We start from the raw sequence: 22,898 nt of genomic DNA on the forward strand, positions 1-22,898 counted from the left end.
CGACCCAAACCCGGGGGTTTTCAGCCTTCCAAGGCTCTGAAGGGATGCGGGACGTGAGGGCACCGAGCCGGGCACCCGGAACATCCCCGGCCACAAACCTGAGCCCAAAAACAACCACCCTCCTTTACCGGGTGTGGGAATGGAAACAAACCCCGCTCCAGGGCCCGGGAGCTGCCTGGGACCGGAATGGGCACGGCAGGGTTTGCACAGCCCGACCGGCCGGGTGCTCCTGGGGCTGCCTCGGGGACGGGACCTTCGGCTGGGGCGGCTGCAGCCCCACAGGTGCCCCCGGCCCCTCCATGGGCACCCCATGGGCCCCTCTGACACCGCCGGCTCCTGCCCTGCTGCCCCAGTTCAGCGCTCCAGGGACACCCCATAACCCCCATGGCAGCGTTCTGTACTCCCAGGGACACCCCATAACCCCTCATGGCAGCGTTCTGTACTCCCAGCACCCCAGGGACACCCTACAAATCCTCCTTCCCCAGCATTCCCTGTTCCCACGGCCCCAGGGATATCCTATAAACCCCTTCCCCAGCATTCCCTGCTCCCAGCACCCCAGGGATCCCCCATAACTCCCCAGCATTCCCTGTTCCCAGCACCCCAGGGATACCCCACAATTCCCCAGCATTCCCTGTTCCCAGCACCCCAGGGACCCCCCCGTGTCCCCAGCCCCCCAATCCCCCGGGTCTCCCCTCACCGTTACCCATGGCCCCGCCCCATCCCGATCCGGACCAATGGCGAGGCGGGGGTGTGTCCCAAGGCCACGCCCCCTACCCCGGCGGACCAATGGGCGTGGCGGGGCGTGGCGGGGCCCGGCCCCACGTGCTGGCGGCGGCCGCGGGGCCGGGGATGGAGGCGGCGGGAGGCGGCGGAGCCCCGGGCCCGGGCAGGGCCCGCCCGGGACAGCCCCAGCCACAGCCCCAACCACAACCACAGCCCCAGGCACAGCCCAAGGGCCGGGAGCTCTTCAGGAGCCAGCGCAAGGAGTCCGAGGTAAGAGCGCGGAGCTCGGTGCCGGCACCCCCGCGCTCCGCCGGGACCTGCTGTGGCGTAGGGGGGGTCCCTGCTCCGGGTTTGGGGTCCCTGCGGAAGGAGCCTTATCCAGGACTGGGGGAGCTCCCGGACTTGGGGGTGCTCCCTACCCCAAACTGGACGCTTTAGGGGTCCTGCGATGCCCAGCCCGGAGCGGGGAGCCCCAGGGGCACTGCCAGACCCAGCTGCAGAGTTTTGGGGTGCTGGCTCAGCCCCAGCACTGGCACCTCCGAGCCCTACGCTCAGAGCCGCCAGCGGGGTTTTGGGGACCCACCTGGGCCCTGGGCTCCCCCACACTCTGCAGATTTCCCTTTGCCCCTCACCAAGGTCCGGGTGCCGCTGTCCCGTTCGTCCCTCCAGCCCCGATAACCCCGGGGCACGGGGGAACCCCCAAACCCCGCTGGGCGGCTGCGCCCGTGCGGCTTCGTGAGTGCCGGGCTGGGAGAGCAGGACCGGGACCAGGTCACCGGGATCCCGCTGTGATCTGGTGTCCCCGGCCACCCTAAAGGCACCTCTGGGGCTCCCGAACCCCCACAGGCCCCCTGGGAGCGTAGTCCAAGTGGTGTCCCCGACTCGTGAGTTTGGGCTTTGCTTTGCTCGCCCCCTCGGTCCCTCAGTCTCTCAAAGCGGATTGGGGCTGCCCGCGCTTTGCCGAATTCCTGCCCGGCTTTGAGCGCCCGAGCCGCGGCGGGGCTGCAGAACCGGGCTGGGAGCGGAGAACCCCGCGCTGCCGAGCCCAGGGCTCATCCCGGAGCGCTCCTGCCTCATCAATATTAATGGCCACCATGCGCATCGGCCCCAGCCCGGCTGCCGAGCAGGGATGCCGAGACTCGGAACGGGAATTATGTTAATTTCCTTGATTACCCATTCATGTGTTCCCTTCCCCGGGCCAGGGCGGCGCGGTGCCGGCCTTGGCTCGTGTGGCTGCGGCTGCCCGCTCGCTGCCCCGCCGGAATCCTCGGGCCGAGTTTCATGCTCCAGTTCCTCATCCGCAGGGGAGGAGGGGGAGAGCAGAAAGGCAAAGCGCGGCCCCGGGAGCTGTCAGATCTGCGGCGCTGGGCACGGAGCTCGGGGATCCGCAGCATCCTCCCGCGGGCTTGTGCTTTGAACCGGCCCCGGGGTTTGTTTTTTTAGGGCTCTGAAATGCATCAGACATTCAGCGGCATTTTGTGTCGTGCCTTTGCTTTCCCTGGGATTTGAGAAATGCTGGTTTTACACACGGCTTCCACATTTCCGCCGTGGTTTAAGCGGCCCCGCACGGACTCCCCGCTCCGGCCCTGCGAGCGGCGGCTGGAGCAGCTTTGGCGCAAAGGCTGCGAGCGCTGGCAGCCATCCCGCAGCCCAAAATATCCCCGGGGATGTGCCAGCCCCTCGTAACCCCATCCCGCTCCCCGCAGGGCTCCGTGGATTGTCCCAACCTGGAATTCGAGTACGGGGATGCCGACGGCCACGGCGCTGAGCTGGCAGGTGAAGCGGGTTTCGGGCGCTGCGTTGTTGTTTCCCGGTGCCCGGCGGGCAGGGAAAACGAGAATCCCGCCGGGATGGGGGATGGACACGGAGCGGTGCCGGCCCTGCAGCAACACAGCAAGCGGGGTTATTATTAGAGAGCCGCTCGCTCCCTGGGGACGCGGAGGGATCGTGGGGACACGGGGGTTGCCCCGCCAGCGCCGGGGTGGCAGCAGTGTCCGGTGACAGAGCCCAGGCCGGAGGTGCCACCCAGCCTTTATCGGGCGGCTCTGTCCTTGTCCCCGTGTCCCTCCAGCTGCCTCTGCTCCCTAACCCTGCTCCCGAGCGTGGCCGGGGAAAATGGGGTTATTTATAGCTCGGTGTATCTCAGCTGGCCTGGCAAAAACACATTTCCTCTGCAAGGGATCCTTCCTCCTTCCCTGCAGGATCACCTCAGTCCTCCGTGGTGCTGCTCAGCCCCTCGGGGCTGTAGGGATTCTGTGGGGACAGGCAGGAATCCTTTGGAAACAGGCAGGAATCCTATGGGAATAGGTAGGAATCCTATAGGAACAGGCAGGAATCCTATAGGAATAGGTAGGAATCCTTTAGGAACAGGCAGGAATCCTATGGGAATAGGCAGGAATCCTTTAGGAACAGGCAGGAATCCTATAGGAATAGGTAGGAATCCTATAGGAACAGGCAGGAATCCTATAGGAATAGGTAGGAATCCTTTAGGAACAGGCAGGAATCCTACAGGAACAGGCAGGAATCCTTTAGGAACAGGCAGGAATCCTATAGGAATAGGTAGGAATCCTATAGGAACAGGCAGGAATCCTATGAGAACAGGTAGGAATCCTATGGGAACAGGCAGGAATCCTTTAGGAACAGGCAGGAATCCTACAGGAACAGGCAGGAATCCTATAGGAACAGGCAGGAATCCTATGGGAACAGGCAGGAATCCTTTAGGAACAGGCAGGAATCCTTTAGGAACAGGCAGGAATCCTATGGGAACAGGCAGGAATCCTATGGGAACAGGCAGGAATCCTATAGGAATAGGTAGGAATCCTTTAGGAACAGGCAGGAATCCTTTAGGAACAGGCAGGAATCCTATGGGAACAGGCAGGAATCCTATGGGAACAGGCAGGAATCCTATAGGAACAGGTAGGAATCCTTTAGGAACAGGCAGGAATCCTATAGGAATAGGTAGGAATCCTATGGGAACAGGTAGGAATCCTATGGGAACAGGCAGGAATCCTTTAGGAACATGCAGGAATCCTTTAGGAACAGGCAGGAATCCTATAGGAATAGGTAGGAATCCTACAGGAACAGGCAGGAATTACAAAGAGCAGGTGCAACATCACCTGTCCAAGTCCAGCCCCTGTTTGCAGGACCCAAAATGTCCGAGCTGCTGGGTGTGGGATCAGTGCAGGTCCTGCCTGGGTGTTCCTGCATTCCCTTCATTCCCAAACTGCTTAAGTGAGAGTCCAAATGTCCCCTCAAAAATCCCAATGAAATTGGAAGTGCAGTTGGAGCTGGGAACAGCTCCAGGATGAAGGGGATGAGTTTGGGGATGAAGGGGATGAGTTTGGGGATGAGTTTGGGGATGAAGGGGATGAGTTTGGTGCCCTTGGAGCTGCAGGAGGGCTCAGGGAGCAGTTTAGGTCTCTGTCCCGTGTTGCCTGGATGCACAGGGATGCTTCCCAAGGAATTTGGGGATGAGGAGGAGGATGAAGCCCCTCCTGCTGATCCCTGTCTCCATCAGAGCTGTACAGCTACACCGAGGAGCCCGAGCTGAGCCACAACAGGAGATGCTTCGAGGAGGATTTTCACACTCAAGGTACCAGCCCTGGCTCAGCGCCCCTGGCCTGGGGCAAGAGCAGCCCCCGGAGAAGCCCCTGGTGGACTCGTGTCCCTTTGTCCCCTTTGCAGTGCCGGACAGGAGGTGGCTGGAGCTGGACAGGGCTCAGCAGAAGGCCTATGTCATGCACCTGCTGGATGGGCTGGAGGTGGTCAACAGGGACAAGAGGCTGCGAGTGGCACGGGCCATCCTGTACCTGGCACAGGGTGAGGACACGTCCCCCCCGTGCTGGATGTGGCCTCGGATCCGCTGCCCTGGGGGTTTGGGAGAAGCTTTGCACGGGGTTGTGCCAGGCTGGGCAGGGTCCTGTGGACTCCAGGGGTCCAAAGGCAGATCCTCCCTCACCAGGGTTTCTCTCTGGGGCCTCTCCAGGTGTCTTTGGGGACTGTGACAATGAAGGTGATGTCCTGCACTGGTCTCGGCACAACAGCTTCCTCCTGTACCAGCTGGGAACCTTCTCTGCCTTCCTGGAGCTCCTCAACATGGAGATTGAGTGAGAGGACTGCGCTGCCCTCGCCCTCCTCTCCCTCCTTGTCCTCTTCTTCACTTCATTCTTTCTTCTCACCCCTCCACTTCTTGGACTCAATGACCTTGGGGGTCTTTCCCAACCAAAATGGTTCTGTGACTCTCTGATCCGCTTTCTCTCCTTCTTCTCTTCTTCCATCCAATTTACTCTCCTCCTCTTCATCTTCTTCCTCCCCACTTTCCTCACCTTCTTCTTCCATCCTCCTCTTTCTCTTCTACCTCCTCTTTCTCCTCATCCTCTCACCTTCCTCCTTTTCATCTTCTTTCTCCTCATCCTCCTCACCCTTTTCCTTTTCATCTCCTTTTTTCATCCTCCTCTTCCTCTCCGTCTTTCTCCTCACCCTTCTCATGTCCCTCATTTCGTCTCCCTTCTCCCTATCTTCCTCACCCTTTTCTCCTCATCCTCTTCCTCTTCATCCTCCATTGTCCTCCTCCCCCGGGGAGGTGTCCCAGCCGTGTCAGCTGTCCCGTGAGCATTCCCAGGGCGGGCTGGGTGGGATGAGGGGCTGGCCCTGAGCTCTCCGTGCCCTGCAGGAACAGCCAGGCGTGCAGCAGCGCCCTGCGGAAGCCGGCGATCTCCCTGGCCGACAGCACGGAGCTCAGGTACCCCTGGTGCTGGCAGGGCTGGGGGACATCTCTGGGGACACGGTGGCCTCAATGCCAGCCTGCTGTGCTGTCCTGGCAGGGTCCTGCTCAGTGTCATGTACCTGATGGTGGAGAACATCCGCGTGGAGCAGGAGACGGATCCCCCCGAGTGGAAAAGCTGCCGGGAGACCTTCAGGATGGAGCTGAGTGAGCCCCACAGTTCACTGTGCCCCTGGAGCTCCCTTTGTGGTGCTGTGCTGGACCAGCAGGGCCAGCTCAGGGCTGGGGGATCAGCTCTGACCCACTCCTGCTCCCCTCTGCGCAGGTTTCCCTGTGCACACTGAGGAGCCCTTTGCTCTGCTGCTCTTCACCATGGTCACCAAGTTCTGCAGTGGCCACGCTCCACACTTCCCCATGAAGAAGGTCCTGCTCCTGCTCTGGAAGGTGCTCCTGGTGAGTGCAAACCCTTCCTTGCTGCAGGAACTTGGAGCCTGGATATTGCCCACCACTCAACCCAACCGTGACGGGGTTATTTAGGGTGGCACCGGGAGCTCACACAAGGAACAAATCCTTCTGGGATGGTTGGGTTGAGGATGTGGGCTGGGAGAGGAATCTGGAGAAAGGAGTGCGGGGGTGCCTTCCCCTCGGCTCTCCTGGTGGATGGCCCCAGCTGGGAGCTGCCCGGGAGGGCTGGGTGCTCCGTGGGTGCTCCGTGGGTGCTCCCTGGGTGCTCCGTGGGTGCTCCGTGGGTGCTCCGTGTGCACTCCGTGCTCTCCCCGTGTGTGTCCGCAGTTCACGCTGGGCGGCTTCGAGGCGCTGCAGGCCATGAAGGTGCGGCGGCGGGAGGAGCTGGGGCTGCCGCCGCTGCCCGAGGACAGCATCCAGGTGGTGCGGGGGATGCGGGCGGCCTCCCCGCCCACCTGCGCCATCGAGCTCGTGGAGCAGCAGCAGCAGCAGCAGCCGCAGCCGCAGCCCAAGCGGAGCCACCGCAGCCGCAGGGTGAGAGCGGGAGCGTCCCCCGGCCCGGGAGGGGTTCCCTGCACCGGCAGGAGGAGCTCGGAGCGCTCTGGTTGTAATTCCTTTTCCCGTCCGAGTGCTCCGGTGTTTTCCAGTTCTAGGCTCACGGAATTGTTTGGGTTGGAAGGGACCTTAAGGACCATCCAGTTCCAAGTGACACCTTCCATTAGATCAGGTTATAACACCTTCCATTAGATCAGGTTTCTCACAGCTCCAGCCTGGCCCTGGGCACTGCAGGGATCAGGGGCAGCCCCAGCTGCTCTGGGAATCCCTTCCCAAAATCCCAGCCCAGGCTCCCTCTCCAGGGAATTCCCTCCATTCCCAGCTCTCCCAGCCTGGCATTGGATCCATCCCCACCCCGACTCCTCTCCAGGAAGGGATTTTGGGCTCTGGGGGCTTCACTGGCAATCTCAGCACTCCAGGAAGGGTCTCCCTTCCCTTTGCCATCCCCAACTTCCATAAAAACCCCTGGGGATGGATTCTGAGTGTCCCAAATGCCAGAATGGTTTGGGTGGGAAGGGCCCTTCAAGCCCATCCCATTCCAAGCCCACCATCCCAGGCTGCTCCAGCCTGGCCTTGGGCACTGCAGGGATCAGGGGCAGCCCCAGCTGCTCTGGCAATGCCAGCCCAGGCAGGAATTGCTCATTGCCAAGATGCCACCCATGGCTGCCCTCTGGCAGTGGGAGCCATTCCCTGGGTGCTGTCCCTGCAGGCCTTGTCCCCAGTCCCTCTGCAGCTCTCCTGGAGCCCCTGCAGGCCCTGCCAGGGGCTCTCAGCTCTCCCTGGATCCTTCTCCTCTCCAGGCTGGGCACCCCCAGCTCTCCCAGCCTGGATCCCTGGGAGCTGAGGGGCTCCAGCCCTGCAGCAGCTCCGGGGCCTCTCTGGGCTCTCTGCAGGTGCTGCTGCCATGTCCCAGGGCTGGGGCAGCTCTGCAGGTGGGGTCTCACCTGGGCACAAGGGCAGAATCCCCCATCCCCTGCTGCCCATGCTGGGGGACCAGCCCAGGGCTGGGGGGATTTTGGGCTCTCAGTACACGTGGTCAGAGCACGTCCAGTTTTCCATCCACCAATTTCAACTGCAACAGATCAGCCCCGTGGCGTGTGTTTGATCCAGAGGAAGCCAGAGGACATCCTGACCTTATGGCAAAGGGCTGATAAGCACCAGGGAGCAAACTGCTCACAGCAAGTTCCTTTTTTAGCTCCGCTCTTGGAGTTGCTGTGTTGTGTTCTGGGGATGGAAATGCTTTTTGCTAAGGAAAAGATGTCAGATGGAAACCCCAAAAGTTAAGGTGAAAAATGGGATCACACCACCTAGAGCAGGAAGGTTAGAGGTACAGAAGGAATTATTCTTGTGCAGGCTTTGGTGGCAAGAGCTAGGAGGGAAATCCTTACCTGAGGAACATCTGAGAGCGTGATCCTTTCAGGACGGAGAGATCTGGTGCCAGCACCTGAGAGGGACATAAAATCCTTGAAGTGACTTGAGTGTTTCCTTCCCGTTGTGCTGCAGCCCCTGATGAAGCAGGACAGCTTGGATATCTACAACGAGAGAGACCCCTTCAAGAGCGACGAGGGAGGGGTTGATGAGGAGGAGAACGACGATGTGGACGGCGGGATGGAGGGGGAGCTGGAGCTGGTGGAGCGGGACGCGCTCATCCCCGCCCTGCCGGCGCAGCGCCTGCCCCTCGAGAGGGTGTCCTTCCCCAAGGGGCTGCCCTGGGCCCCCAAAGTCAGGTACAGCCACCGGTGTCACCCCCTCCGCCCCACACCTGCCTGTCCTGGAGTCCAGTGCAGTGTTTTGGGAAGTGTTTTGGCCTCTGGTTGAACTGAAGTGACTCCGCTTCTCTTTTTTGTTGGTCCTTTCTGGATTGGCCACTTGCCAGTGTGGTGTGTAAATTCTGGGGAAGAGCTCAGCTAAACCCAGCCCAAGGCAATAAATGGGCAAACCAACTTACTGCCCAATAAGTGGCGATCCAGTTTGGATATCCCAGGCTGTGCTGGGGCCCTGTGGGAGCGGGGTCAGCTTTCCCAGCCAGGTCCCAGTGGATCTTGGTAGCACAAAGTCCTTGACTAATCATCCTGGGAGCTGGTCAGCGACACCTTGTTGGGTGAGCAGGACCCTGTGGTGCCAGGTGAAGCCTTTTTTAATGGCAGAGAAAACCACCTTTAAGGATAAAGGAATTGGTGCTTTTCCTTCCTTCCTTCCACACATGAAATGAGGGAATGTTAGGAAAAGAGGGTGAAAACCTCTTCCTCTTTCCCTCTGATCCATCTGAGGGTTTTTTTGCTGTTCATCCCAAGCCTGGATTTAATCCAGTATCTTTAAAACACAGGAGCAAATAGATATTTTTGAGATGGGAGCAGTGACAGGGTTAAGTCAGTCTGTCCAGAGCATTCCTGGCAGAAACCCAGCAGGAATTGGTTTCCCACACGGATCTCCACGGTGGTGCTGTGGTGCTCCACGTCACTTCACGCTCTCAGCTTTGAAATCCAATGGCTGCTGCTTTCCTTGGCTGCTGGCTGGAGATCCAGCTGGATTCCTTTCTGTCCAGGAGAGCCCTGGCTCACAGCTCATGTGCTGCTTGTAGTGCAGAGCTGCCCAGCAGTTCCCATGAAAGATGCCCAAGGTGGACAAGATGTCAGCTTGCTGTGGGAGCAGCGTGTGCTCTGACAGACCGTGGAGACAACATTTGTTCTCCCAGAGCCAGCAGATGCTCCTTGGAGATGGTGTGAGGAGCACAGGAGGTGGATCCAAAGGTGCTGCTTGCAGAAATCTCCTCTCCATTTACTCACACGTTCCCGTGGAGCTGCACAGCAAATACAAATGGTTTAGGTTCTCATTGTCCCCAGCCAGTGAGGGCAAATGTGGGTTTTGCCCACTGCTGTTGAGATCTCTGGGAATCAATCTGAGGTTATGATCTTGTCTGTGGCTGTTTTCCAACCTTCTCCTTGTTTTTGTCTCTCTGCTGCTCCATCAGACAGAAAGACATCGAGCATTTCCTGGAAGCAAGCAGGAACAAATTCATCGGCTTCACGCTGGGACAGTGAGTGTGCCATCCCCAGAACCTGCCCTGCAGCCTCCGTCAGTGGGGGCCAAGCACAAAGCTCAGGCTTTCCCAGCTCGAGGCATTGCCAGAGCTGCAGCAATGAAAGCGGGGCTAGAAAAGCATGTTCCTGGAGACACTGCTCCCCAGGGACCTCTTTCTATTAAAAATCAGACCTAGCCCAGAATAAGTGACCGCTGGCCCAAGCCAAGAGCCGGTTTGATGTGAAAGGCAGCTGAGACAGTTTGGTATCCACAGCAAATTACCCAGTTTGTGGATAAATCAAGCTGTGGGTGCAGGGGACAGGCCCAGCAGGGTACATTCATTTTTAGGCGCAGTGCTGGGCTCAGACTGGCTCCAACCTATTTCTGGTTCAATCTGATTTCACCCAGATTCTGATTCAATCTGATTTCACCCCAATGTCTCTCCTGCCTCATGCAGGCATGGTGGGGAGGAGGTGGGAGGGCAGCAGCTGAGGCCAACACCTCTCCCAATTCCTGACCCATCTGGGGTGCATTCAGCAGACTCCAGGCTCCCTCTTTTACCTGTTAGAACATAGAAATGTTTGAGCATGGATGTCCTTCCCAGAACTGACCTTCCTTCCTCTCCCCAGGGACACTGAAACCCTGATAGGGCTCCCACGGCCGATCCATGAAAGTGTGAAGACCCTGAAGCAGGTGAGATGGTGGCTCCATGCATGGCATGGCATGGCATGGGGTATCCACCACGTGGATCCTCCTGGCCACCCTCCCTGAAACACTCTTACTGCAGGGAGTAAAAAAGTTGGGTGCCACAGGAAAAGCTTTTGGAGCTTCTTGCAGGAATTGGGGCAAAAAACTAAAAACTGAGTCCTCAAGTAGCCTCTCCAGCATTTTTACCTTCCCTTTATCCAAGGTGTGGCATTCCTGTTTCCTGGTGAATGTCTGTCGTGTGTTTTGAAGGCGACAGGCTTTCAGAGCTGGGTTTGGACATGGATTCCCAAACGTGCAGTTCCCAGGGGGAAGCACAGGCAGCCTCAGCTCCTGCAGTGCTCTGTGGGGAATGAGGCCCCTCCAGAGGGTCTGGGCTGTCTTTTGGAGGCGATTGTCCCTCTAGTTCCTTACAGAGAGCTCCTAGAGGGAGCAGGGGGAAGTAACCCAAGGCAGAGGGGTGAGGGGCTTCAGGGATGTCCCACTCAGGGATGAGCTGCCTGTGGCTCTGCTGTGCCCTGCACCCTCACTGGGCATTGCTGTGACCATCACTGGCCGTGTTTCCTGTGACACTGTGACACTGCTCTGCCTCTGTCCGTGTGTTTTGCCAGCACAAGTACGTTTCCATCTCGGATGTCCAGATCAAGAACGAGGAGGAGCTGGAGAAGTGCCCCATGTCTCTGGTAAGAAGGAAGGGCTTCACCCCATCACCAGAGAGAAGATGGGAGGTGTCCAAGGTGTCACATAAATCCATGTTTATTTTTGCTTCATTTCCCCTTGTTTTTAATGTTTCTCTGCCCTAGGGGGAAGAGGAGGTGCAAGAAACCCCTTGTGAGGTGTTGTATCGAGCAATGTTGTACAATCTCCCCCAGTACATGGTAAGCCCCTGTCCCTTAAAGGAAGGAAAAGTTCTGGAGTAGGGAATGGTGCCAGTCCAGGAGCTGCAGAGCTCAGCGCAGGAGGGGGTTCAGGACCTGGAATGTCAGATTTTGGTGGGAATCCTGAGCAGAGCTGAGAGGAAAGTACAGTCCAAGAGGAGGATTCAGAGCATTCTGAGATGGTGATTGGGTAACATGGGCTCTGTAGGGAGAGACAGAATTTAAGTTCATTTAAACTTCAGGTATTCTTTGTGCTGTTTTACCCTCCCTGCCAGAGCTCAGGCACCTGTGATGCCTTAGCTTAAGGGTCAAACAGAGCTGTTGGCTCCCCACACTTGTCCTGCCTGTCAGAGGTTTGAGTGTGGCCTGGTGAAACGCTGTAGGGTTGGCTTGGAGTTGTCCAGTTCTGGCAAGTGAAGGGGAAGGAAGGAATTCCCTTTCCTGGGCCATGCCCCACACCTGCCCTCTCCTGCAGATCGCTTTGCTGAAGATCCTGCTGGCTGCTGCACCCACCTCCAAGGCCAAGACTGACTCCATCAACATCCTGGCAGACGTGTTGCCTGAAGAGATGCCGTAAGTGCCTCACCAGGTGGCCACCGGCCATCCCAGCCTTGCCACCAAGGCTTGGACCAAGCACAGGAGCCAGTAGGTTTGGGGGGCTCCAGATTTGGGGTATCTGTTTGGGTAGGTGTGAATTACAGCTGGCACCAGGGCAGAGCTGTGAAAGCCAAGGCAGTGACGCTGCCATGATTCGAGTGCAGCCACTCCAAGCTAAGTGGCACAAATGATAAAATCCTGCTAATTGACCCAAATCAGAAAGATCTGTCAGCATGCAGGAGGTGTCCTTCCTACTGCTCCGCCAGGATTCCTGATGGAGGGCAATCCACCTTTTTTGAATGAATTTTGGCATCACCAGGTGGGATGGGTGGAGATGGGAGTCCCAGGAGGACGTGGGTGCTTGGTGCTTGGTTTCCTAGAGCTCACCCAGGTGAAGGAGAGCTCCAGGGTCCCTTGGCTCCCTGCTGCCAAGCCAGGAGCTGCTTTCCCTCCACGCAGCATCACCGTGCTGCAGAGCATGAAGCTGGGCATCGACGTGAACAGGCACAAGGAGATCATCGTCAAGAGCATCTCGGCGCTGCTGCTGCTGCTCCTCAAGCACTTCAAGCTGAACCACATCTACCAGGTGGGCCTAGGGCAAGGGATGGCCCCTGCCCAGCTGGGCTTGAAGCTCCTCATCAACCCTCTCCTGGAAGAGTTTCCATGAGGAGCTGTAGTCACATTTCCACAGCCCCGGGATTTGTTCAGGGTCGCTCAGGTTGGGATAACCCCACTTGTTTTGACAACACCTTTCCTACTCACACGGCAGGAGCTTTTAGAGTTCTGGGAATATCCATTCAGGTTAAATTTAGGAAATGGCACCAGGCTCCCTGGCAGAAGGGGGAAGAGGAAGGGGATTAGGCAAGACTCTTTTGCTCTGTCATCTCCAGTGCCCAGAAATAGAGCTGGGAAGGACCTCACGAGGTCACCTCCTCTGGTTTTGGCAGGGTCGGGTTCTTGGGGCTCCAGTTTCAACAGAGGCAGAGATCTGGGTCATAGTTGCAATCTGATTTTTGTTCCCAATGTGGTTTTTGTTCCATCTGCATGGCACCAATCAAACTGCACCCACTCCAGGGCTTTCCTTGGTTAAAAAAACCCAAGGACTAATCTGAGCTGTGGCCCAGTTCTCCACTCGTTCTGCAAGTCAAACAATTAATGTTTTCTAATTTTTTCTGTTAAAGCTTTCAGCACGCTACAAATCCCTCTGCGTTACAAAACCCACTGATATTTAACTGAGGATAAATATAAATCCACGTCCTGGATTGGGTGAAATGAAACCAACTCCCACATTTTTACAATCCTACATTTGTTCTGCTCCCCCCGCTCACCACAATCCCTTCATTAATTTTTCTCACTTCAAAGCAGCTCCTCTCCTTTCTTCCCCCCAGGCAGGAGGGCATTGCAGCCTGCTGCTGAGCCTGGAGAAAGCTGCAGGGTTCCCTGAATCCCCCTGATCCTGCTTTTCTTTGTGCCTGATCGGGGTGGTTTTGTTCTTTCTGTGCCCAAGGTGGTCTCGGGGAGCAGCATGAGAACTCCAGCAGGTCTGAAGTGAAGGAACCACTGAACCACAGAATGGTTTGGGTTGGGAGGGTCCATTACTCACCAGCACTTCCCAGTGCTGTGTCATCTGTGCTGTTGTGTCATCTGTGGTGTGCCAATGCTGACAGCTGGCACCAGGCTGAGATGGGAACAAACTGTTCCTTCCCTCTCCAATTTGAGATCTGGATGGAGAGGCATGGGAAGGGCAGGATGGGATAGGACTGGGTTTTGGTGCAGTTTGTGTCTTTAGAGGGCGGGAGAGATTTGTTGTAGTATTGAACTGCAGAGTGGTTTGGGTTGGAAGGGACCTTGAAGACCATTTAAAGCTTTGAGGGAGAGAGGAATTAAAAGCAAGTAGGAAAATAGGGATATTGTTTCAGTCAGAATTTCTGAGGGAACTGGGATTAGTGTGTGAGAGCAATAGGATTTATTGTGTTTTCTCATGTAATAGCTACAACCCTTCCCTCTTCCCCACACACCGTTTCTCCACAGATTTAATTCTGAAAAGCCGTGAGGTGCAGCTACTCCCAGAGCACTGCTGTGAGGCGTGCGTGTCCTCTCTGTGGCAAATGGAATTTTCCAGCCGCTGTGCCTGACACAGACCTTACAGAGCAAACCCCAGGGACAGAATGCTCTGGGGGGTGTCTGGGGCAAACCAAGTGCTCTGCTTTTGGCTGGGGAGAGGTTTCCATTCCCAGGTTTCCATTCCCAGGTTTCCATTCCCAGGTGGTGCTCCCAGCTAACGCTGACCTGTTTCCCTTCTCTCCCCCAGTTTGAGTACGTGTCCCAACACCTGGTGTTTGCCAACTGCATCCCGCTGATCCTGAAATTCTTCAACCAGAACATCATGTCTTACATCGCGGCCAAAAACAGGTACAGCCCCTGCTGGGGGACAGATGGGTGATGGGGCAGGAAGGCTTCGTGCTTTGTCCCCCCTTGATGTCCTGGGGGGACCCAGGTGGCCTCACAAGGCTTTGGGGTGTCCTGTCCACCACAGAAACTTGTGGAGGGAGCAAATCCCTTTGGCATGATGAGGATGAGTGGATGCTGGGTTTCCAATCTCATAGAATAGGCTTAACCTTTAAAATAAAGTAGTTTTCATCTTCACGTGGACTGCTGGGGAGCCATCCAGTGCCACCGAGCATCTCTGGGCCACAGCTCCATCCAGGCCAGATGGGATGGGCTCTTCCAGGCCTTTCCCACTTTTTGTAGCTGTCATTCAGCTTTCCTGACTCCTTCAGGTTTTCCCTAGCTGTCACTGCCCTTTACTGCTGATCTGAGAGAGGCACCAGCCCTGTTTTGGGCAGGGCACTGGCTGGACCACCGTGGATCAGAGACCTGAGACAGCACAGATCTCTCACAGCCCACCATGGCAGGATTTCTCTGTTTGGAGAGGAGCTCCACAGGGGTGTTGGGATGATAAAAAGATCCTTTTTCTTCCTTTCTGATGCTCTTTTTGTGGCTCTTCAGCTGTGTGTGTAGGCTGGGCTGTCTCCTGCACGGTATGGTTGTGTCTGTGTGAGGAGGCATGCATAGAAAAATAGGAAGTAATATGTTGATCCTGCTGCTGTAAATATTTCCACTTTTGGTCCTGTGTTTTTTAAGTGAGGAGGAAACATATCCCAGGAGCACTCAGCTCCCTCCTCTGCTCTGGGATGGAGGTTTCACAGGCAGGAAATGCACCTGGGATGTGCAGCTGAACGCTCTGAGCCAGGGAGGTGTAAATTCCAGTTCTGGCTGTATTTCATTGACTGCTTTTACAAATTCCACAGGCCTGGAAGCCTTTGAAAAACATGATTCTCCAAATATTCGCTCACCATAAATTTTCCTGCTGCCAACCCGATGCCTCCCTGTGAACCTCAGATCTATTTTGTTTACTTTTTTCCCCCTTTTTAAATATGCACATGAATAACTCATCTGTCATGTCTTAATGGATCCAAACCCTTTGTGTCCTTATTAATGGACTCAGGATGGAGCTTTGGAGCCAGGAGGCATCGATGTGCTCCATTAAGCTGAGGGCTGGGCAGTGCTGAGGCTGGGATCCCCTTTGGGTGCTGGAGATGGAATTGTTCCCCACCCAAAGCACCTGTGGCATTTCCAGGCACAGAGCAGGAAGAATGTTGCAGATTCCTGGGTACGATCATACAGACCACCTGAAAAACTTCTCTCATGTTAATTGCTGGTAATTAATAGAAGGGCTTGACAGCTGGCCTGCAAGCAAAGCTGAGTTCATAGAAGAAATAACAATTGATGATTTTCCAGTGTATCCATAGCAAAGACAAGGCCATCAGCATAGAAACAGATTAGAAAAGATACATGAAAATTTTTGTAAGCTAGACTACGTGCATAAGTAGATGTGTATACGTGCCTTATTAAATTTCTGTAAAACTTTTGCCACTTATATTGATATTAATTGCTTTGCACCAATGAATATAAGCTATTGTGATGTAGTTAATGACTTAAGATCACGCTTTGTTAAGAGTATATAAGCTAGAGAACACACAGAATAAAAAAACCTTTCTTCTTCTTAGACCCTGATGACATGTGTGTCACATCCAGCCTGACACTGGTGACATTTGGTGACATTTGGCTAACGAGCCCCTTCTTTCCTGTTTTCTGCAGCATCTCTGTCCTGGATTATCCCCACTGCACGGTCTGTGACTTGCCTGAGCTCACAGCAGAAAGCCTGGTAAGCAGCACAGAAAGGGTTTTTGTGGCCAGGATTGCTCTTTGTGACAGCATGAGGAAGGATTTAGGTTTTCTGTTCTCTGTCTTCTTGTTCTGTAGCCCCCAACCTTTCCAAAATTGGATTTTTTTTTCCCCTCCAGGTTTGAAAATCCCTCCCATCACTATTCTGAGTCACTGTCAGCTGTGGGGAAGTGGCACTGCTGGTGTTGGGCACCCCATGAAAAGAGCTGGGTTTAGGGGTTTCTCTTTGACAGAACAGAATCACAGAATTCTGAGATTGTTGTGGCTGGAAAAGACCTCCAAGATCATCAAGTCCAATCTTTGATCAAACACCACCTTGTCCCCAGCCCAGAGCCCTGAGTGCCACCTCCAGGAATTCCTTGGACACCTCCAGGGATGGGGGCTCCAAACTTCCCTGGGCAGTGCCAGCCAAGGCCTGACCCCCTTTCCATGGGGAATTCTTCCTGATTCAACCTGAGCCTCCCCTGGCACAGTTTGAGGCTGTTTCCTCTTGTTCTGACAAGACTCTTGTGCTTTGAGAGAGAATTTACCCAGAGGCTGTTGCCTCCCAGGTTTTAATTGCTCTGAGCACTAATGTTCTGCGAGATACCAGCTTAAGGAATGAACCAAATTCCCCATGGAGAGGAGCCTGAAGTGTTCCAGAGGATGGGCTGGGCAAACTCACAGACCACAGATGGGATAATAACGCTGGCAGTGTAATTGTTATTATAATTACAATAATTCAAGTGCACAGGAGGTTGGACTTGGCCAGCACAGGGAAAAGCTTTGGGGTTAACAGGAAATAACGGACAGAAAATGGAGACCCCTAAATCACTGAGAAGGAGCCTGAGCAAATCCACTCTGGGCAGGGATGATCTCATGGTGCTGCTGCAACCTGAGGCCTGTGCTGCCTTTCCTTAGGTGTGTAAAGGTCAGAATCAGCAGAGAGATTTTCCCCAGGTGCAGGGGCTGCTGAAGGCTGGGTGTCCCCATCCCGCCCTGCAGACTGCGCCGTATCCTGGGCCGATGGGGACATCTAGTGACACTTCAGGGAGGGTTTCATGGCTGTGACACTTCAGGGAGGGCTTCATGGCTGTGACACTTCAGGGAGGGTTTCATGGCTGTGACACTTCAGGGAGGGCTTCATGGCTGTGACACTTCAGGGAGGGTTTCATGGCTGTGACACTTCAGGGAGGGTTTCATGGCTCGTGCAATGCTCACAGTCAGCCTTCAGGCTGTGGGGGAAAACTGAACCTTTTCAAAGAAAATACTCCCAGGAGGGTCTGGGCAGTTTGAGAGCTGTCACGTTCCAGGACAGCACCTTTCACTTTCCTCCAGCAGACACGGATGTTATCTTCAAGGGAGAGCAATTTGATTAGAAAATATGCAGAAACCACCTTGAGTTTTACCATGAGGGTTCATCTTAGGGAGGATACCCATGAAAGTAAGGATTTAATAGGAATTAGACACACCCTGCTACTCGAGGCAGACATTTGTGCGCGTATTTATATTTTTTCAGCCGGCACTTTATGCATTGTTTTAGGTTTTTTTATCACTCTGATGAGTGATTTCTACACCCCAGCGTAACACATTTCTCAGAGGATGTCACAGATGATTCTGCTCCCAGTGGGTTGAGCACAGGGATGTGTGTTGGTTGTCCCAAGGAGAGCCAGGATGAATCCAGCTGTGTCCCAAGGGGGCCTGTGGGTGACTGCTGTCCCCACCCGGTGTAAATCAGGAATTCCTGAGCTGGTGGGGGATTCAAATCCTGCCCAGTCCCCATCTCCCCTCTCCTGTCACTCCAGAGGGGTCTGCAAAGGGCTTAACCCACCCCTTAGAAGAGGGATTAAAGTATTAAGGTATTAAAGCTTGTTTGGCCTGTTCCCTCCTCCCATAAATCTGATGGAAAGACCCTCCCTCCTTCAGTCTGTAGGGACAACATCAGACTGGTGACAGACAAATCCATCAGCCTAAGAAATGGATATTGGCTTATTCCACTGGGATCTTTGGGAAAATTACTTTGTGCAGGGGGAGCAGGTTAGGTCTGGGCACCATGTGGCACTGCAGGGACACTGCAGTTTGGGACCCCCAAAGCACCAGACAGCATCCACCAGCAGCTCAGTGACATCCTGGTGACATCCTGGTGACATCCTGGTGACATCCCACCTCTGGCTGCCCCTCAGGCCCTGGCAGGGGCTGCCCAGGGGGGTTTGGAGTGCCCATCTCTGTCCAAGGAATTCCTGGAGGTGGCACTCAGGGCTCTGGGCTGGGGACAAGGTGGGAATCGGTCACAGCTGGGACTCGGTGGCCTTGGAGCTCTTGTCCAGCCTCAGTGATTCCTTGGCTCTGGCTGGCACCTGCCTTTAAAAGCCAAGGGCTTGTGCTGGTGGGATTTTCTTGCCCAGATCCTGGAATGGGTTGGGATTTTGCCCCGAGTTAAGAAGGCTGTAGCTGGCTGTGAGGGGTTTATAAATTCAGCAGCCTTTGTTGTGCACTAATCCCCAGACAGGATTTCTGTGGGACATTTCTCCTGGGCTTGGAGCTGTTCAAACATGGAGCAAGTTACTGCAGAGGTGGGATTAAATCTCCAGGTGCCACGGGCAGTATTTCCACAAGCTGGAGCTGGGGCTGTTTACAGTTACCTCATATTTAAAACAATGTCTCAGCAGCTGGAGGGGTTTTTGTTGCAGAAAGGTTTCATCCTCTTGATACAAACGTTGCTATTTGTCATCCTGTGCTGATCTGTGATTTCCTTTGACTGGAAATGTGTGCCCCAAGCATGAATTAATTGAAATCGTTACCAAAAGCAGTGGTGATCACCAGGCTGAGATTTGCTCTCTGGCTGTAAACAAAGAATACAAATCTACCACAAAATATATTTCCCATGATGGAATAATGGGATTTATCCCATTATTAGCTCCTACTCTAAATTAAAAGCAGATTAAAGTTGGAATGTTTCAGAAGGGTTATCATCAGCAGATTCTGGGGAAAACCAAAGTGAGGAGGAAGCTCTGCTGCTTGTCACAAATAAGACTTGTGCAGACAATAAAAATAAAGATTTCTGCCTAAGGACATCTCTGTGGCGGTGCTGATGAACGCTGTGGTCAGGGCTGCACTTCTCCCCTTGCAGGAAGCTGGAGACAACAACCAGTTCTGCTGGAGGAATTTGTTCTCCTGCATTAACTTGCTGAGGATCCTCAACAAGCTGACCAAGTGGAAACACTCGAGGACAATGGTAAGGGGGTGTCCCCTCCCCTGGGACCCTCCAGCGTTTCACCTGCAGCATCTCCCTGGCTCTGCACAGCGGGTCCAGCCTGGTCTGGTGCTCGGGGCTCCTTGTGGAACTGCTGGAGCTTCTGCTCTTCATCATCTTCCCTTTCGTCTTCCACAGATTGAGCCTTGAATGCAGAAATACTTTTTCTCCTGCAAATGACATTATTGCTGTGGCACTCGAGCCCCGTGCAGAGTGTTGGTTGTGCTGAACTCTCCTGTTCTCCCTCCCGGGGGTTTGTGTGATTCCCCACGTGTTGGTGCCCACATCAGCCCAGATGTTTTTATGTGTCTCTCTCCAGGTATTGGTGCCCACACCAGCCCAGATGTTTGTGTGGCTCCCAGGTGTTGGTGCCCACACCAGCCCAGATGTTTGTGTGGCTCCCAGGTGTTGGTGCCCACACCAGCCCAGATGTTTGTGTGATTGCCCAGGTGTTGGTGCCCACACCAGCCCAGATGTTTGTGTGGCTCCCAGGTGTTGGTGCCCACACCAGCCCAGATGTTTGTGTGGTTCTCCAGGTGTTGGTGCCCACACCAGCCCTGATGTTTGTGTGGATCCCAGGTGTTGGTGCCCACACCAGCCCAGATGTTTGTGTGGCCCCCAGGTGTTGGTGCCCACACCAGCCCAGATGTTTGTGTGGCACTCCAGGTGTTGGTGCCCACATCAGCCCAGATGTTTGTGTGGCTCCCAGCTGTTGGTGCCCACACCAGCCCAGACAATGTTTGTGTGGCTCCCCCAGCACCCTGCTCTGATGGCTGTTGCTCTCCTGGCAGATGCTGGTGGTGTTTAAATCAGCCCCCATCCTGAAGCGGGCCCTGAAGGTGAAGCAGGCCATGATGCAGCTCTACGTGCTCAAGCTGCTGAAGATCCAGACCAAGTACCTGGGGCGCCAGTGGAGGAAGAGCAACATGAAGACCATGTCTGCCATCTACCAGAAGGTGCGGCACCGCATGAACGACGACTGGGCCTATGGCAACGGTGAGTCCTGCCCTGTCCCTCTGTCCATGCCCTTCAAAACTTCGCTTTGCTTCACTTGCTTTGGCTCAAAACCTCTAAAATTCTTGTCACAGCTGGGCATTTCTTCCAGAAGTTTCACTTTGCTTCACTTGCTTTGGCTCAAAACCTCTAAAATTCTTGTCACAGCTGGGCATTTCTTCCAGAAGTTTCATGGCACCGTTCTGCACCGTCAGATTTAGAGCTGGTGAAAGCCAGCTTTGAAAATACCGTGATTCTTTTCATATTATAAGTTAATAAAATATGACATAATGTCATGGTTCTTGCAGCTTTTCAATGTCATTCATAGCTACATTTGCCCAAATTTTAAAATATTTGTGGTTAGGAGCTCATAATAAGCTCATGAGGTTTTAAATGTTTTAAGTCTTCATCCCTGCTTCAGTGGTCAGCGGAGTTTTTTAGTAAAAGTGGTGGGGTCTTTGTGAAAAAATAATATTATAATTATAGAGAGTCCTTAGAGCAGGAATAATTACATTTTTATGGACTATCTTAAATAGTCCTTAATGTAGGAGTAGTTATATTTTTATGGGATATCTTAAATGAAAATGCACACATAATGGGATTTGGTTGGGAATAATAATAATAATAATTAGGAGTGACTCTGGTTAATTCACGTGAAACCTTCAGCCTTTCTTTGGCTCAGGCCTTGCCAGAGCAGTGTTTCCCACACTATTTGGGTGCTGTCCCTCCTCCCCCGCAGACATCGACGCCAGGCCGTGGGATTTCCAGGCCGAGGAGTGCACGCTGAGGGCCAACATCGAAGCCTTCAACAGCCGCAGGTACGACAAGGCGCAGGACTCGGAGTTCGCGCCGGTGGACAACTGCCTGCAGAGCGTGCTGGGCCAGCGCCTGGAGCTGCCCGAGGACTTCCACTACTCGTACGAGCTGTGGCTGGAGCGGGAGGTGTTCTCGCAGCCCATCCGCTGGGAAGAGCTGCTGCACTGCCAGTGACGGCCCCGGCCCCGCTGCCGCCCGCAGGGCCGGGCTGGATCCGGGGGTTTTAGCGCAGCTGGGGAAACAAATCTAAACTTTCCAAATAGACCTGAGTGGTCTCTGTGTGCCCTGCAGACACCTCTTTTTGGAGGTCATCCTGTGACTCCCTGGAGACCACAGAGCGCGGGTTGCAGAGTGGGCTCAGAGCAGGCTGGGGGTAAGGTGAGGATTCCCAGTGGGAATTCCATCCCTCCCACACGGCCCACGCTCCTTTGTGTGGGTCTGTGCTGGCTGCTGATGTGCTCCCAGCACAGGCACACAGGCTGGCTTGGGATGGAGGCAGCATTCTGTGCTGTCCCTGGGCTGGCACTGCTGCTGCTGGGGTGGCACAGCCCAGCTCAGAGCGCTGGTGCCACCAGGGCCAGGTCCTGCCTGTCCCCTGGACACCCATCTGTGTCACCTTGGCACCTCTGCTCTCCTCCACCTGGCACTGCTGGGGTCACACAGCCCAGCTCAGAGGTGCTGGTGCCACCAGGGCCAGGTCCTGCCTGTCCCCTGGACACCCATCTGTGTCACCTTGGCACCTCTGCTCTCCTCCACCTGGCACTGCTGGGGTCACACAGCCCAGCTCAGAGCCCTGGTGCCAGGTCCTGCATGTCCCCTGGACACCCATCTGTGTCACCTTGGCACCTCTGCTCTCCTCCACCTGGCATTGTTGGGGTCACACAACCCAGCTCAGAGTGCTGGTGCCACCAAGGCCAGGTCCTGCATGTCCCCTGGACACCGACCTGTCACCTTGGCACCTCTGCTTTCCTGCAACTGGCACTGCTGGGGTGGCACAGCCCAGCTCAGAGTGCTGATGCCACCAGTGCCAGGTCCTGCATGTCCCCTGGATGCCCACCTGCCACCTTGGCACCTCTGCCCTCCTCTGCCCTCACCCACCTTCATTGCAGCGCCAGCTGTGCCGTTCCCAGCTGTGGAGCCTGGAGATCCCTTTGCTCTCCTCCCTGAGTGTCACTGGCATTGCACATCCTCTGCAGCCCTGAGGGGACAGCAAATACAAATTAAACAGCCCAAGTTTTACCCAGATTTTTGCTTGTTTGGGGCAATGTCTGTGCCAGCTCTTAGGGTGGGGAGGGAAGGTGCTTGGGTGAATAATTTATGAGGAAAACAGTGGATTCTGTGGTCCATAACTTTCAGGATGAACAGGATATGGAGCTGTAAATTTTCTGTCAATTTAATAACTTAATACTTCAGTTAAATAATGAACACTACACTTGGGTAAAGCTGCATTGCATGAGGGTGGCGTTTGTCAAAGCATTGTGTGTTCATATAGGGCAGGGAAGCCCTAAATAAACAAGTGTTTGTTATGGCAGGATTTGTGCTAATTGCTTAAATAATTAATTAGCTTGGGAATGTTTCCTTCATGGGGTTTGTCCAAGGCCTTGTTCATGGAAATGGCATTAAGCCTTTTAAAGCCTTTTAAAATATGCTTTTGTTCAAAATAAACCAACTTTTAAAGGACACCTCTTTATTTAAGCTTATTCTTCCTGTGTCTTAATTTAAATGCTTCTTTTTTATTATTTTTTAAGGATAAAAACATCCCCCAAACTCAGCCCTCACCCTTGCCCATCTCCACTCAAAGAGAAATTGAATTAATTCGTAAAAAACTTAGAAAAGCCCTTGGTATTTTGCTCAAACCTTTTTTTCCCCAAAGTGTCTTTTTTCTCCACAATATATTAAAAAAAAAGTAACCCGTTTGGACCCAATGTGCATTTTTCTATAT

The 22,898-nt window shown here is 54.5% G+C and overlaps 1 protein-coding gene across 4 annotated transcripts; it reads left to right on the forward strand.

The window, feature by feature from the left end:
• Positions 1-760: 760 nt before the first annotated feature.
• Positions 761-22,638, forward strand: STRIP2 (striatin interacting protein 2). Of its 4 annotated transcripts, none has more exons than XR_012580240.1 (22): positions 761-993; positions 2,430-2,499; positions 4,241-4,315; positions 4,408-4,542; positions 4,709-4,829; positions 5,396-5,464; positions 5,547-5,653; positions 5,772-5,899; positions 6,239-6,445; positions 7,970-8,193; positions 9,438-9,503; positions 10,117-10,180; positions 10,804-10,875; positions 10,996-11,070; positions 11,546-11,643; positions 12,127-12,253; positions 13,979-14,079; positions 15,829-15,895; positions 19,025-19,129; positions 19,939-20,143; positions 20,880-21,653; positions 21,988-22,638. XR_012580240.1 is itself a non-coding variant. In XM_074540333.1 (21 exons), exons 1-21 carry the CDS (start codon positions 787-789, stop codon positions 21,128-21,130), a joined length of 2,574 nt encoding a protein of 857 aa, XP_074396434.1. In that variant the 5' UTR covers positions 761-786; the 3' UTR covers positions 21,131-21,857. The 4 variants fall into 4 exon arrangements, 1 of the variants encoding a protein (XP_074396434.1); XR_012580239.1 differs by having other exon boundaries at positions 20,880-21,631; positions 21,854-22,638; XR_012580241.1 differs by having other exon boundaries at positions 20,880-21,537; positions 21,875-22,638.
• Positions 22,639-22,898: the final 260 nt, after the last annotated feature.

The sequence above is a fragment of the Zonotrichia albicollis genome, chromosome 4 (genome assembly GCF_047830755.1).
Source record: "Zonotrichia albicollis isolate bZonAlb1 chromosome 4, bZonAlb1.hap1, whole genome shotgun sequence".
Classification (NCBI taxonomy): Eukaryota; Metazoa; Chordata; class Aves; order Passeriformes; family Passerellidae; genus Zonotrichia; species Zonotrichia albicollis.